The 17,190-nt window shown below is 39.9% G+C and overlaps 1 protein-coding gene and 1 long non-coding RNA gene across 9 annotated transcripts in view; one reads left to right on the top strand and one right to left on the bottom strand.

Moving 5' to 3' along the window:
• Nucleotides 1-6,166, top strand: part of HTR1E (5-hydroxytryptamine receptor 1E) — a 173,623-nt gene extending 167,457 nt beyond the window's left edge. For all 5 annotated transcript variants that reach the window (XM_056566037.1, XM_056566035.1, XM_056566036.1 and 2 more), the window contains exon 2: nt 4,758-6,166. In XM_056566037.1, the coding sequence (XP_056422012.1) occupies nt 4,916-6,010 (1,095 nt within the window). In that variant the 5' untranslated portion in view covers nt 4,758-4,915 and the 3' untranslated portion in view covers nt 6,011-6,166. The remainder of the gene's footprint in view (nt 1-4,757) is intronic.
• LOC130362087 (uncharacterized) overlaps nt 6,046-17,190 on the bottom strand; it is a 47,312-nt gene continuing 36,167 nt past the window's right edge. For all 4 annotated transcript variants that reach the window (XR_008891270.1, XR_008891272.1, XR_008891273.1 and 1 more), the window contains exons 3-4: nt 6,268-6,381; nt 6,046-6,183 (exon numbers count right to left, since the gene is read on the bottom strand). This is a non-coding gene — a long non-coding RNA (uncharacterized LOC130362087). The remainder of the gene's footprint in view (nt 6,184-6,267; nt 6,382-17,190) is intronic.

The raw sequence follows: 17,190 nt of genomic DNA on the forward strand, positions 1-17,190 counted from the left end.
TTCTACACCCCTATTGAGTCTCTCTTTAGGCCAGAAATAGCTGTTTTTAATAGCGATTCGCCACGATTCGGCCCAAAACTAATTTTGGGGGATAATTCGGCGAATCGACCAAATCGAATTTTTTAAAATTTGCTCATCTCTAGTCACTAGTCCATGAATAACAATGCAGTAAACAGATTCAGCAATGTCACCAGTAGTCCAACAGTATTCCATGCAATGTGATTTCTTCTTCCTAAATCAAACTAGTATTTGCTTCTGTTATATGTGACTTGCTGTTTTTGAGCTATGACTCCATTGACATTTCAGCAATTGCAAACATTGAATAAATAAATTCTATTTTGTACTTCCTTTCTATGGATCATGTCAGACCACAAGCCACAGAGGCCATCTCCATATTTATTTTTTACATTTCCAAAGAAAGGTATCAGAAATCTAGATATTGCATCTAATGTAAAATATTTCCGTTTTCCCTTACTGAACTGTATCCTTTTGTAGATAGTTTTTTTTATCTGTTAAATGGACATTTAGTATCTTAGAAACTAATCAGTGATGCTGGAAAGTTTGTAAACCCTTGAGAATATTCTATACTTCTGCATGCATTGTCTCATATAAGCCAATGTTAATATACATGAGTCTACCATCAGGAGGACATTAGAAAAGTTGTGGAAGGACCTAAATGTGAGCAAATCATGTTATGAAACCCACCAACATAACAGAGTTGAAGCTGTTTTGTATGGAGGAATTGAAATAAATCCATCCAAGCCAATGTGCTAGACTAATAGATAGTTACCAGAAACAGCTAGATGCAGTTATTGCTGCACAAGGGGGTCATACCAGGTTCACATATTTTTGTCACTCACAGATATGTGATATTGGATCATTTTCCACAATAAATAAATTAATAATTTTAACATTGGGATAATTTGGTTCTCTTTATCGACTTGGTACTTGTTTGAAATTCTCATGTAATTTAAGATCAATTTTATGCAGAAACGTAGAAAATTCTGTGTGAGCTGCCCAGGGGTGCAATGGTTGGCAACAGGAATGTCAGTCTTTTGGGCTGCCAACTACATGGGAGGTACAGACATGGGCAAATGGATGTGTGTGGTGATGCCAGTGTTTTCTTCAACTTAGCCTTTTAACAATTTGTTAAAAAGTTCAAATTTCTTGTTGCCATATAGGAGACTTAAATGACATTTCACTGAGATGTAATGAGAGTGCTATAACCTGTGGGTGGAGAAGACCTTAGTGCAGGGGGACTGGAGGCGAATGGGGAACTTGTGAACTGGAAGCCAGAAGACGTGCTGTAGGCCATAGCGAAACTGATCACCTCTGCAGTAAAAACAGCATTATAGCATGGGGCCCCAAGTCTGACAATTGTCAGACTTTGAGTCCCTAAGAAAATAAAGTGAGTGGCTTTGTGTATGCATAACCACGCAGTCACTTATAATAAAAGCAAATACTAGTTTGATTAAGGAATAAGAGATTACATTGCATGGAATACTTTTTAAAGAGTACCAAAATAAACTTGCAATATATTGTTCCCTTTGTAATTTTAAGACACTTTGTTATTTAATTGTTGTTAAAATTCTCAACCTTTTATATGTTTTTAAAGGGGTACTCCGGTGAAAAACGTTTTTTTTTTAAATCAACTGGTGTCAGAAAGTTAAACAGATTTGGAAATCACTTCTATTAAAAAATCTTAATCCTTCCTGTACTTATTAGCTGCTGAATACTACAGCGGAAATTCTTTTCTTTTTGAAACACAGAGCTCTCTGCTGACATCATGAGTACAGTGCTCTCTGCTGACATCTCTGTCCATTTTAGGAACTGTCCAGAACAGCATATGTTTCCTATGGGGATTTCCTTTTACTCTGGACAGTTCCTAAAATGGACAGAGATGTCAGCAGAGAGCACTGTGCTCATTATGTCAGCACACAGCTCTGTGTTTCAAACGGATAATAATTTCTACTGTAGTATTCAGTAGCTAAGAAGTACAGGAAGGATTAAGATTTTTTAATAGAAGTAATTTACAAATCTGTTTAACTTTCTGGCACCAGTTGATTTAAAAAAAAAATAGTTTTTCACCGGAGTACCCCTTCAATGTGATTGAAAAAATGGACACTAGGTGGCTCTGTTCTGTTCCCTGATGCAAGTCAAACTGTTAGTTTGGTCTCCTCCCGGCCTGGCAGGAGACCAAACTCAGGAAGTGCATGCAGGGTTTCAGTGAAGTCACGTCTGCTGGGGAACGCTCACTTTCTCCTGCCGGGAGCTCAAACAATGTGAGCAAGGGGAAAGGTATGATACACAGATTTTTAAAGCTTGGAAAAAAATGTAAGTGTGGGAGGTGTGTTAGGAGTAGTAAGGGAATATAATCTGAGTTAGTTTAGAAAATATGGCTTGATGACAGGTACTCTTTAACTACTGGTTGCATTGCTGAATCTGTTTAATGCATTGTTATTTCCATGGAATAGTGACTAGGGTTGTCTTAACAAATTTTCAGAAGGGCAGAATAATTCCCGTGAGCAAGAGCCTATCCCCAGAAATCTAGTATCGATAAATGGTTATAGTATGTTTGTCATGAAAGGCATCTAGGCCCCTCTTGAGCATGTCCAAATTTAGATGGACAGACTACAGATGTGCCACATTTATCCCAGTGGCTCAGGCTGATAAGTCCGGCACATCTATTGAGAGTCTGCTGTAGTCTAGTTTGCTAAGTCTAGTTCAAGGTTACTGTAAGCAAATGTAATGCGACATCATTTTTACATATTTTTTGGCGCATGACAATGGGTTTAAGGCCATCATCATCGAACAATCAATCTTTAAAGTAGAGAGAATATAACTTTCCCAGCCATGGCATATTTAACACTACAAACATAATGCTGGTTAAAGCCTGAAATGCACTATCCCAGCTGGCTGGTGAGAACTTCCAGACCAATCCCCTGAATACAACTATTATCTGTATCAGATTCTTTAAGGCTGGGTTCACATCACGTTTTCCCCATACGGGAGCGCATACGGCAGGGGAGAGCTAAAACCTCGCGCTCCCGTATGCCTGCGTATGAGCTCCCGTATGTAATTCATTTCAATGAGCTGGCCGGAGTGAAACGTTCGGTCCGGTCGGCTCATTTTTGCGCCGTATGCGCTTTTTCCACGGACCTAAAACCGTGGTAAACCACGTTTTTAGGTCCGGTTGTAAAAGCGCATACGGCACAAAAATGAGCCGAACGTTTCACTCCGGCCGGCTCATTGAAATGAATTACATACGGGAGCGCATAGAAAGGCATGCGGGAGCTTGATGTTTTAGCTCTCCCCTGCCGTAAAAAACGTAGTGGGAAACCAGCCTAAGTAGGAAGGAAATGGTTATTTCTATCTAATACATTAGAATTGTGCCAGAACTGTGTTCATACATATGGCAACCATATTCTTCAGACAACACAGAGGAAAGTAGCTGTATGATATTTGACTTTCAATTTTTAATAATCATCTGAATCAGTCTGGTGAATAAGTATCGCTGTAAATATACATATCTACTTTTTCTTGTTGTTTTCTTTTATTTATTTATGATGTCTTGATTTCCTTACTGGATGTCCTCTTTTTTTTCGATCCTAGTTTGTCTGAGTAATGTATAAAACTGTTTTCTCTATGGAAAAGTCAGATGAGTCTGTGATTAACCCCATGCTATCTGCGGTACTCCTATAATCTGTTTGTTTCAGGATCATGCAGAAAATCATGTAAACTGACAGTGGGGGCAAGATTATCATACCCTGCTTAGTCATTCACTTCCAGTTATAGCATATATTATTTTTTTAATAACAATTTTTATTGAATTTCTCAGGCAGAACATAGAGTAAATAAAGAAACACAATTAATATCAAGCAATTGTACAGAGGGAATGTAGCAAATAGTAGTCTGACCAGACACAACTAACAGTTGGGGAAGATGATACAAAAGAAACATGTAGAAAAGAGGGGGTAGAGGGATTATCCTGTGAACTCCCACCATTACCTTACAATATCATGTCGGGGTCTACCTTTAATGGTATGTTGATCTATTCTGTTCTGAAAAATACTTTCATCCCTTCAAATTACAAAACAATCATAAACAAATCAGCTATTTTGACACTTGTTCTTATATAATAATAAAGAGTATTACTGGATGCTAGAGTGAGACCAATTCCCACATTATAGAAATTATGGTATAAAACAAAGGGATTAATGGATAACATCCTAGGTATAATTTTTAGCCTGACACTTAATGTCGGCAGAGAGGTGTAAGCTTCCTATCAGTCCTTTCACTATTTGTTCAATATCTTAAGTTGTTACAATGGAAAACACAATATTTGCCAAGCATAAATCAGCAGGAGATTTCCATATGGTATTTATTATAAATGTGTCATTTTGCTGCTATATCTTGCTTTCATCACCCTTTTGTCATTACTTTGTGCAGCTACTCTTTAGTGTTATCTTTCTCTGCATATGCCCCCATCTGTCCTCTTCCCCACAGCGGGAGTAATAGAAAATTTCACACTTCCTTAGCATAAGCTGCACAATACAATTACACATTAAAATGGAAAGAATATGTGTTATTACTCTTTTGGGAGAGCATTCTGTAATGCATTGTAATTTAAATGCATCATGTTGTCTCCAGGTCACATGACAAGTCAATATTTTGTTTGTCCATAGAGGTTCATTAAGTTAAAAAATAATTTTAGTAATGAAATAACGAATGATGTTTTCACTGATTATATCTTCCAGGCTAGACATGTGTAAGAAGAGGAAAGACGTATTAGAACATTTGTGGCGTCAAGGTTTCTGCACATAATGAATGTTTCCATGGGAGAAAAACTGAACAGGGTCAGGATGAGCATCATCTAAAGGCTGCTGAAAATTCTTTTACCTTCTCAGTGAGAAAGATGAATTTTACAAACTGCACAGCAGAAACAATATCACATAAATCCAAGACGGTAACTGAAAAGATGCTGATCTCCTTAACGTTGGCTGTGATCACAACCCTGACTACACTGTTAAACTCTGCTGTCATCATTGCAATTTGCACAACCAAGAAATTGCACCAACCTGCAAATTATTTAATATGTTCCCTGGCCGTTACAGATTTTCTTGTCGCCATTCTAGTTATGCCTTTAAGCATTGCCTATATAGTTACGGACACTTGGAACCTTGGTTATGTCATTTGTGAAATATGGCTTAGCGTTGACATGACGTGCTGTACTTGTTCCATCCTTCACCTTTGTGTCATTGCCCTTGACCGATATTGGGCAATTACAGATGCTATTGAATATGCCAGAAAACGAACAGTGAAACGGGCTGGAATTATGATCCTTACCGTATGGACAATTTCGGTCTTTATTTCCATTCCACCCTTATTCTGGAGAAATCATCACAACATAAGTAATGAAAATAGTTGTATAATTCAACATGACCATGTTATCTATACAATTTACTCGACATTTGGGGCATTTTATATCCCTTTGACTTTAATACTTATTTTGTACTATAGAATCTACCATGCTGCAAAGAGCCTTTACCAAAAACGAGGATCAAGTCGACACTTAAGCAACAGAAGTAATGACAGCCAAAACTCATATGCCCATTGTAAGCTTACACAGACATTCTGTGTGTCAGAATTCTCCACCTCTGACCCTACCATGGAATTTGAGAAGATCAATGCATGTGTAAGGACCCCACCTTATGACAATGACATTGACCTTATTGGAGATCGTCAACAACAGATCTCTAGTTCAAGAGAGAGAAAAGCCGCTCGGATCTTAGGACTTATTTTGGGAGCTTTCATGATGAGTTGGTTTCCCTTTTTCGTCAAGGAACTTATTGTTGGACTAAATCTTTCCACTGTGTCTCCAGAAGTGGCTGACTTTCTAACATGGTTGGGCTATGTTAATTCCTTAATTAATCCACTTCTCTACACTAGCTTCAATGATGATTTTAAGATAGCCTTTAAAAAACTTATCAGGTGCAAAGAGCACACATAAAGTATCCCAGGCATGACAACTGACTGTGTACTAAGCCTTAAAGGTGAGAACATTCCATATGATACCAGATCATTTTATGAATCACAGAATTATGAAATTATGTTTTATTTCTTCTGGCTTGGTGTTTTCTTTATGTCCAGTCATGTAATGCAGTCTTCTACCTCTGTTTTTAACTGGAAATAAATCAGAAATAAATTTTATAACATAGTGATGTTTCTAGCATTTATGTAAGCAAATTGTTACAAGGGCATACGTACCATAGAGACAGACCATTTGGCTGCTATGCTGCTCCTGGACAGAGAGGGCCCTGGCTAATTCAGTCCCCTTTGTTACTGGTTGATAGGAATCTGTGCAGGACTACTTCAGAGAAACTGTGTGGTAGCAATCAAGGAAAGGGATGAATAATTATGAAGATGTAGGGGTCCCACTTTTTATGTATACCACTGCTACCATTGGCAAATTTGAATAGTGATTTGAGAAAACAAATTATATTGATGTATGTTTCCTGTATGAGCGCTGCATGTTTTATGAGCAGTCATACTACATACTGAAGGTGTTTGTTTTATTCATTTGTTCCTATTTTTGATACAGCCTCCCATGAAAGGCATATGAAAGGAATATTAAAAGCAGTCTGGTGCTAGGACATGCCATTTTGAATGATGAATAGTGTTGAGCGTGAATATCCGAATAGCTATTTTTATTGCGAATATTGGCACTTTGTAATTTCGCAGATATTTAGAATATAGTGAAATATATTCGTTATGAAGAATATTAATTTTTTTTTGTTTTTTTTCCATGGTACACATCACAATGATGTTTACTATGTAAATAAAAAGGGATCATCCCTCCCTGCTTCCAGCTTGTGGTCCAAAGAAGGTGAATATGCGAAAATTTGCGAATAATGGCACTTCCAGAGGACACTGATCCCTCCCCTCTTTTAGCTTGTGGGCCAATGAGAAGGATGCAAATACAGTTGTCAGGTTAGCAACATCCCTAGCAACCAATAGGAAAGTAGTTGAAAGATATAACCGCGCATGCACATTTTGAGAATTTCATTACAAATTTCACATGAAAAAAAATGAACGAATATGCGAAATTCACGAATATAGGACGAATATTTGTCCATATATTTGCGAAATATTGCAAATTCGAATATGGCCTATGCTGCTCATCACTAGTGATGAAATAGGCAATTCACGTCCATGTCCTTGAAGTACTGAGGGCTTGAACACCTCCTTGGCTCTCCTCATATTTTGTCCCTGCCTGATTGGCAGGGAGCTGGAAGCTAAGCCCTGTTTCCAAATCTCGCACCTATGGACAGTTTGTATGCACAGCACAGGAATAAGATGTGAAGACAGGGCTGGAAGCTGAGTGTAAATCTGACTGTAAATCAAGCAAGAACAGGGGTGGGAAGAGGCGTAGGAAGGTGTTACATCCATCAGCACTACAGTGAATAGGTACACCTCTTTGATACTTGGCACTAGAGAATAAAAGCATTTATTCTACATTATGGAAGCACAGACAAATATATGAAAGGTACCATGTGCCTCCTTTCCCGAACAGCAGCAGTCAACAGTTTGGAATGTGAATCACAGCAAACAGATTCCCTTTAAATAAATGGCACAAGAAAATCTAGTTTGTAAAACAACTAAACTGCCATTAAATCTCTAATTACCTAACAAAGTAATGTTGGTGTAATTAGCAAATCATTTTTTCTACCACAGTTTTTCCCTGTCACTGTATGTTATATATATATATATATATATATATATATATATATATATATATAAAGTCACAAATGATTTTCTCTAAATCTACTTATTTCCTGAGCCATTTACTATGGTCTCAGCAGCGGAATTATTTCCCATCAAACTACCAAACAAAATTGCCCTAAATATACAAGCTGTAAAGGAAAATTTGAAGCATAAGAAAAGAAGTCAGGTAAATTAGGTAACAAATTAAAGTCTATAAAATGGGAGTACAGAGAATTTAGAAATTATTCTGCTTATTTCTGTGGTATGCATCAGAACAGTATGCCGACGATTTCAGTGGAGTGAACGTAGTCTAAAAGTCAATGGCCAAGTGTAAAAATAAAATTAAAAAAATGTTTAATGTTTAAGCATTGCTGACATCCTTTTACAAGGTTTATTTGGGCTAATAAAAGGCCCAGGATCGCTTAATGGAAATTAATGTTGCCCAGAGTCAAGGGGGGAATACATTTTCCTGATGTAAGACACTATAATCAGGCATGTTTTTACCACCATAGCATTTATTAGTTACGAGGCAGTGACCTCTATTCTAACACGGCCCTAGAAGGTGCACTGTTGGGACCTTGGGATCTTTCCACCCTTTTGCATAATAAATTTAGTGCTCTCCCAAGGGAAATAAAACCCAGCCTTATTCTAAGGGATACAATTGCGGCTTGGAAGATCTGCCAAACGGCCATGCAGCTTCCGTTCGCAATAAGCAAACATATGTCTCCATGGGGTCACCCTGAATTTTCCCAGGGACATGATAATGGCATGTACCAGTGATGGAGGGAGGCAGGCATTCTCACTGCCTGTCATTTGTTGCACCAGACAGAACCGCGTTTTCTCACGGTTACTGAACTGCAGACTTTGTATGACCTTCCCGCGGGGCATTTCCTGCCCTACTGTAAGGTCAAGGTATTTCTATCCTCCCACTTGTCAGATTTGACTAGGGGACATGCTTCCACTTCTTTTGATTCCTTTTTTCTCCTCAGGCTCCGCTTATCACTCTTTTTTCTATATCATCATGTGCAGAGGAAGGGGAGTGATGCATTACAATCCTCCCTGTTCCAATACTGGGAAACCAAGTTGGAGTCAGAATCGCTAACTCAACAAATTCTGGAGTGGTGGAGTAAGGTGAGCAAGGCAGTTATAAGCCAATCCTGGTGAGAAACACAATTCAAAATGATGCACCATGCTACTTATGGGTTCTCTCTCCCACGTACTCCTCACCATCCTGACAGGATTTAACATTGCCCGAATTGTGGGGACTTTAGGAATGCCTTACTGCATGGACTTTGACCTGTCCCCATGCCTGGGCGTTTTGGACTGAATTTTTTCTTATCTCTCCCCCCTTGACCACAAATTAATTTTGCTCCATATCGCCCAGGATGGGGTATCGGGGTCGCTTTTCCTTCATGTCTTCATATTGGTGGTGAAACGTTGTCTACTATCTCATCGGCTAGTAGCAGATATGCTGACAGTAGGGGAGGTCTTGACAGGTTAAAAGATACATGTTTCACCAGAGAAAAGTCAGCCAGGGGTTTTTTCAAGAAATGTCGAACATTTCTGGTCAATTTTCCTAGGGAGGAAGAGATTCTACTGGTCATGACTATCTTTAAAGATGCAACTAGAGAAAAAGAAAAAAAACAGACATAGTCGCACATCCGCAACATGCACCTTCATCTAATGCTCTAATTTTCAGCAACATTTATTAAACTGACAGGTCATTAGTGTACTTTATGATCATGAAGTGTAAGCCCGCTAGCCATGTCACGGTCACCTGTAAGTAGCGGGTCCCTAACATCCTTAGCATAAAATGGCGCAGCACTCCGCGGCGGCCACCACCACCCCAACACCAGTGCCCACAGGGAGAATGACCCACTGGCAGAGCGGCCCCAATGCCACACAAACCAGTCCCTGGGCTGCGCCTCCCCACAGACACGGCACCGGGGCAGCAATGGACGCCACACAGCACCGCACCAGTGTGAACAGATATAAAAAGCTCACTCACCATGTGCGAGAGACTGGGAGGCTGCCAGAAGAGAATGCAGCTTCCTGCTAATTTATATAGGCCTGTGCTCAGCGGGAGGGGGCAGAGTGCTGACCAAGTGAAAACTAAAAAAGGGGGGATATAAAACACAATGTGAATTCAACTAAAGAAAAAACAGACATGTCACACATCCACAACATGCACCTTGATCTAATGCTTCTTAGCAACATTTATTAAACTAACAGGTCATTAGTGTACTTTATGATCATGAAGTGCAAGTCCGCTAGCCACATCACAGCCACCTGTAAGTAGCTGGTCCCTAACATCCTTAGCCTAAAATGGCGCAGCACTGAGCAGCGGCCACCACCGCCACAACACCAGTACCCACAGGAGGAACAACCCACTGGCAGAGCAGCCTCAATGCCACTCCAACCACTCCCTGGGCCGCGCTTCCCCACAGACACGGCACCGGGGCAGCAATGGACGCAACACAGCACCAGTGTTAACAGATGTAAAAAGCTCACTCACCATGTGCCAGAGACTGGGAGGCTGCCAGAAATGAATAGGGCCCTAATGCAGCTTCCTGCTAATTTATATAAGCCTGGGCTTAAAGATACAACTTTTTCATTTTTTTTATTCTTTTTGATTGAATCTGCATCCTATTATTCCTATATGGAGGGTCACACACACCTGATGGGGTTGGGGGATAATTGTTTATGTATTGTTTACTGTTTACTTATATTTCATGCCTATATGAAAGTCTCTTACAATTGTATATCTCCACTGGCGAATGTTCCAGTCCTGTTTTTGGCTATGTATTACTGAAAAACCCAACAAAAATATGTAAAAAAATAATAATTTACAAAAATATAAATGAACTCCTTCCAGAATAAAAATTCAAATCATCAATTTGACATCAATCAGGTTGATATTCCAAGAGGGATACGCCAAAATGAAAAGGATTTAGGTAAACTAGAAAATGGTCAGAACGCTGGACTTTTAATGTGAATAAGTGCAAGATAATGCATCTTAGGTGTAAAAACCCAAAGGCTAAATAAAGAGTATTTGATACAGTCCTAACCTCAGTTTCTTAAGAAAGGGATTTAAGGGTCAATATTTCAGGTAGGCAGACAATGTCATATAGCAGCCGGAAATGCTAGCAGAATGCTTGGATGTATTGGGCGAGGTATAAGCAGTAGAAAGAGGGAAGTGCTCATGCCGCTGTATAGAACACTGGTGAGACCTCACTTGGAATAGTGAGGCTACTACTGGAGGGCTACTAAACTAATACATGGATTGCAGGATAAAACTTAAACATGTATAGCTTGGAAGATATGAAAGATTCTTTTGTGAAAGAACAACTTTATTCCAATATCAAAGGCTTTTACTCCACAATGAACTGCAACTCAGTTTCTGGATGTCTCATAACTGTACCAGAAAAAAACAATGTCTTATGGGTAAATAAATGTTTCAAGGCTTCAAAAGACCCAACATCTGGACTGGCTCCTTTTTTAGTCAGAGGGCTCTATGGGAGACAAAGATTTAATAACCCTTCTATATTCATTTATATGAAATGTCTGCACCACCTTGAGGTTGGTAGGAAGTGCCAGCCGGGTTCCCCTGCATTTAAGCTGGATGCATGGAAAATACTTTAGAGGAAATGAACTTGATAAAGTGTTCTTGGAAAATGAAACAGATATTGCTGCTGCCATGAATTTCACGGTGTCACTTTTAAGAGATTGAATTAAACTTTTGGATTTCATATTCAGGAATGTGGTGTGTGCCACTATCCTTTATTTTTTGGATTTGCCAGTTTAATCTCTCTTCTGCTTAAAGGGGTACTGTGCCCCTAGACATCTTATCCCCTATCCAAAGGATAGGGGATAAGATGTCTGATCGTGGGGCTCCCACCGCTGGGAACCCTGCCATCTCAGCTGCGGCACCCCAGACATCCAGTGCACGGAGCGGACTTTGCTAGGTGCCGGATGACTGGAGATGCCGGTTGGAGGCTTGAAACATCACGAGCACGCCCTACTTGTGATGTCACAGCCACGCCCCCTAAATGCAAGTCTATGGGAGGGGACGTGATAGCCATCACGCCCCCTCCCATAGACTTGCATTGAGGGGGCGTGACCATGATGTCATGAGCCTCCGCTGCACCCAATACTCTAAAGGAACGCCGAGTGCAGCAGGGAGATCGCGAGGGTCCCCAGAGGCGGGAGCCCCACGATCAGACATCTTATCCCCTATCCTTTGGATAGGGGATAAGATGTCTAGGGGCAGAGTACCCATTGAAATATAAACTCTTGTGAGCATTGCCTTCTACTCCTAACCTTGTAGTGCCGGCTGGATTTTCTGATTCTAAAGTGTATTACCATTAGATGTTCTTATCGTCAAATTCATGTTTCCCTGTTTTATTGAAAATATGATCCTTTCTTTACTTTTGCAGTACTTTTTTAACATGAAAGCAATATTCCCCCAGAGATGATGAAAAAATCAAAACATCATATAAGTCAACTGAGAAAAATGTACCCTAAAACTCATTGAAAACATCATTCATAAAGTTCTTGAAGATATCTGGGGTGTTGCAAAGTTCAAAGGGCATAAACAGGTACTTGGGTGTTGAAGGATTATGCAGACATAGAAACACAGAGCTATTTCTTCCAAAAACACCAATTAAGTTCTATTAAGGTGAATGTAGACAAGTTGTAATACAACACACAACCTGAGGACAGGGGTGGTGCTGTTTTTGGAAGTAATTAGATATGTGTTTCTATCCTTGGATAACCCCTTTTAAAGGCTATCTTCTATTCATCTCCCTTCATTTTAAAAAATTGTAGGCTCTACAAAGGTGATTTTTTGGGAAAAAATGCTGCTTTCTTTTACTTATCTTATCAAACAATTGAGATACACATACAAATCCTTCCCTCTCAATTACATGAATATAACAGTAATAATTCCTATGAGTGGGAAGAACATAAGCAGTCTTTTTAATAAAAACCTTCAATATAAACAGCATAGCACATTTGTGATAAATATCAGCCAGACTTTGTGGACTAATGGCAGCAGTTCTAATAGGGGAAGTAAAGCAATCCCATGTGGAGTTTGCCACAAGCCATGTGGGAGGTATAGCCTACATGCAGAAGAAGGTGCCCTGCTTAGATGAGACCAAAATTTAATGTTTTGGCCTCAGTGCAAAATGTTATGTGTGGCAGAAACCAAACACTGTCTATCAACCTGAGCACAAAATGCCAATGGTAGCATCATGCTGTGGGGATGCCTCTCTTTAGTAGGTACAAGGAAACTTGTCAGAATTGATGGAAAGATGGAGGAAGCCAAATACAGGGCAATCCTTGAAGAAAAACTAATGCAGTCTGCAAAAAATTGAGACATGGACAGAGGTTCATCTTTTTGCAGGGCAATGGGGGAGATTTATCAAAACTTGTGTAGAGAAAAAGTTGACCATTTGCCCATAGCAACCAATCAGATTGCTTCTTTTATTTTGGAGAGGCCCTTTTAAAAATGACAAAAAAATAATAATAAGAATTTGGTTGCTAAAAGCAACTGGTCAACTTTTCCTCTACACAGGTTTTGATAAATCGCCCCCAATGCCCTAAGCATTCAGCTGGATCTACAATGAAATGGTTTAGATCAAAGCATGTTAATGTCCTAAAATGGCCCAAAGTCCAGACCTGAATACAATTGAGAATCAATGGCAAGACTTAGAATCATTGTAGAATATGTGAAGAGAAAAACAGACAATGGTGGCGCTGCCTTGTGCCGTTGCCATGGGCAACAAAGATGTAGCTGTCACACTTAGCTAAGTGCCCACGTACCTGGTCGTGTTGGGCTTAGAGCTCAACACCTTTATGTGCATGAAAGTAGAAGAGTTGCGTGGCAGCCTGGACCCAGATCCGTCTATTCACGGAGATATCAGGGAAGAACTTCAAACCGTTGGAGGGCTCGAACGGAAAGACTTAAATCATTGCTACAGATGGTCTCCATCCATTCTGATCGAGCTTCAGCTATTTTGTCAAGAAGGATGGATGAACATTTCCACCTCTACATGTGCAAAGCTGGTAGAGACATACCCGAAAAGACTTGCAGCTGTAATTGGTTCTACCAAGTATTGACTTTTTTGTTTTCATTATCATTTGTGTGACAATAAAATGTATTTTGCACTTTATATAAGTCTCACCATCACTTCAGGCCTATACTAAACTGAGCCAAAAAAAATCAGCAGACAGTAAGACCCAGAAAAGCACGACTCTGGGTAATGTATTATGATGTACAAATACGGCTATCAGGATATCACAGACAGGGATCAAGACATAGGCAAGAAACAAGATAGAAACATGGGACTAAACAAAATGAACATTTGGACAGGCTAAAGTAAAGCTAACTCTATAGTGTGTAGAGATTAGACAGACCCTGGATCATTTAAAAGCCACCAATGAACCCTACCTAAATAATCCCGACCTCAGCAATCATCAATTACCCGATCCATTACTCTGGAATCAGACTAGGAGACGGTTGCCCAGCAACTGCTTCAGACAACCTAGAATTGAAAGAAGACAATTCTGCCATTCATTAAAAAAACAAGCTACACCGGACATTCTGGAAGATGTCTGCCATAAGCGGCCATTGACCAGGTAATGCTACTAAAAGCATTTCTAATAAAACAGCTCATATACCTCAGCACAAAGCTATTTATATATTTCCAGCCTGTAGTATTTGCTTTGGCATCCAGTAGTTATTTTATTTGTGAACATTCATATTGATCACTATTATTTCCATGTACTGAAGCAAAGCTTAAAAATAGCTGATTTGTTTTCTGCATGATGTACTTGTTTAGCCTGCAGGTTTATGGGCGTCACCACAGCTGCCGTTCTTAAGAGGACATTGTGACATTAGCCAAGAGCCTGAGGAAGAAACCGGATCGGTTTCGTAACGCGTTGTACGATTTTAATAAACATTTTTATACCTACTGGATCACTTATGCTGGCTGCGCCCTGTAATCCTCCTGGAGGTTTATGTTTTAAGGAGTCTATTGTGCACGCTTGGTTCGGGGTGGAGGAAGGAGCAGCAGCCTTATGTTTTGAAGCTCATATACGTGTTGTGCCGCTATTTGCACAACCCATTCAGGTGAGTTGGTCCTTGGCTTACCTGTTACTAGCTTCCTTTCCTTGTTTGCTTTTCTCTCTTCAAGAGCTGTACTTGGGCACCGAACAATTGTACAAAAGAAAATAAAAAGGCACTAATAATGCTTTATTATCTATCTAAAGCAGAAAAGTTTTCCCTTATGTTAATAGCCAAAGTTCTTTATCTACCCTTTACTACCAGTAGCGTTGCTAGAGAGTGAAAGGGAAGGGGGAGTACCGCATCGGGTGACACCCTGACTGGCCTGCCTGGCACTAAATAGCTGCAACCCATCCACCCTCCTCAGAAATAAAAAAAAATATAAAAAAATATACTATGCCACACCATGAATATCCGTACTCTGGAGGCTTTTTTGTTTTATTTTGAGCCCGCATTTTGTGACGTTGGTGGGCAGAGTCTTGCATCGCTGCGCTGAGGCCGAAGTTTACTTCAGGAAGGAAGACAGCGCAGCACTAATAGGCACATCAACAATAGTGAAGCCACTATGGAAAAATTTTAGTGCCACATATGGGTTATTTACTTAGTTTGTAAAAATTCTTACACAATTATTTTGTGCCTTATTCTATTTTAACACAACATTTATTTAAAAATGTAGTGGATATGCCAGCATGTACATGTCCTAAAATTAAGTGTGCAGTGTGTATTTTCAAACTTAAAATTAATAGTTATTAGTTATATAATAAATGTTTTCTATAATTAACATTAACACTAATGTAGTAGCTTTGTTTCATGATGCAGAACAAGAACAGTTGTTAAAGTGGGTGTTAATGTCCTTTTCTGCAGACGTATGAACTTTCTGTAAGCCAGGTTGGACCTGGAATACATGTGCGACTTTTAAATGGAGATACAACTTTTATTTTCATAAATAGCGACTTTCACATTTGATAAATACATGACCGCTACAAAGTAAAAAAAAAAAAATTAATACGTGAGCAGATTTAAGAAATGTGCTTTGGAATAAGCAAAAATCAAAAAGTTGCAGCATGTATAAAAAGTTGCAAGTTTACGCAAAAAAAATCTACTACAGAGCTTGATATATCTCCTTCATAAATATTATTTCCTGCCAAAAAAGGTTGTCTATATATGAAATGTTATTTTTTTTAGGGTCTATTCACAAGTACAGTGCCCTGTGCAGGATTTGAAGCTGCACATTTGATGCTGTGTTCAGTCATTTATTTTACATTGTAATCTGCAGCATAAAATCTGCAGCTTCAAATCCTGCTAATCAAATATGCACAGGACACTGTATGTGCGTGTAACCCCTGTGGAGTTGTCTGCATTATCTGAAATGCCCAGTAGATGGCGGATGGAGACCACAAATGAACTAGTATGTTCTTAATAAAGACTGGAGCTGTGATCACATGATTAGCAGCTATTTCATGAGAGATAATGCTGATTGGTGGAGACTTCGGTCACATGATTGTGACCTCACACAGGTCCTGTGCCCTGAGAATTTGCTCAGATGACTACAAGCTTAGCTAGAGAAAAGAGGTGCTTCTAGCTGTCAGAGACTGCACAACAGAGACAGCACCTAAGCTGAGAGAACTTGCTTCACACAGGACCACACTAGCTGAGAGAGAGAGACCTGCTGGCAGAGACAAGCACTGAATCCAGACGTCTGATGAATACAGTGAGAGGAGACTGCTGCTGGACTGACCTGCTTAATGGTGTTGTGAAGGTAAGCCTAAAGCCTCTTCCCTGTTCCACTACAGGGCATCTGTCTCCTTACTCAAAGTAAAGACTCTGAGGTTCAGTGAGGTTCATTATTACATAATGCAGACTGCTTCAGTGACTCTGCGGAGCAGTACTTACAAGGGCCCCAACACTTCTATGTGCACCAACGGTCATTGGGCTACAGGTGTGCTAGTGGGTGGGTGAGGAAAATCCACATTGCATTCCTATCTCTGGTACACTATTTTATTATCCTATGTATGTTGTTCATTTGCTACTTACTATATAAAGTTAGTTCACATTAGGCTTTGTCAGTCTCATTGTACCAAGTATGTTCCCAGTGGGACCCCACATCCCTACCCCAGGTGCTCCATTGGGTGGAGGCACTGCCGGAGACATGTACCACAGATCCCACAGAGGCTCAGGATCAGCCTGTCAGGTGTAGTGAGGTAGCTAGGGTAAGGGACCCCAGAGACACTAGGGGGCACTGCCAAAAACCCGTTACATGTGAATAGACCTTTAACCTCTAAAGGACGAACGGCGTACCTATACACCCTTTCCTCGCTCCTCTTCTATGATGCACACTTAGAGTGGTTCCAGCAGATATT

Source organism: Hyla sarda, chromosome 3 (assembly GCF_029499605.1).
Source record: "Hyla sarda isolate aHylSar1 chromosome 3, aHylSar1.hap1, whole genome shotgun sequence".
Lineage (NCBI taxonomy): Eukaryota > Metazoa > Chordata > Amphibia > Anura > Hylidae > Hyla > Hyla sarda.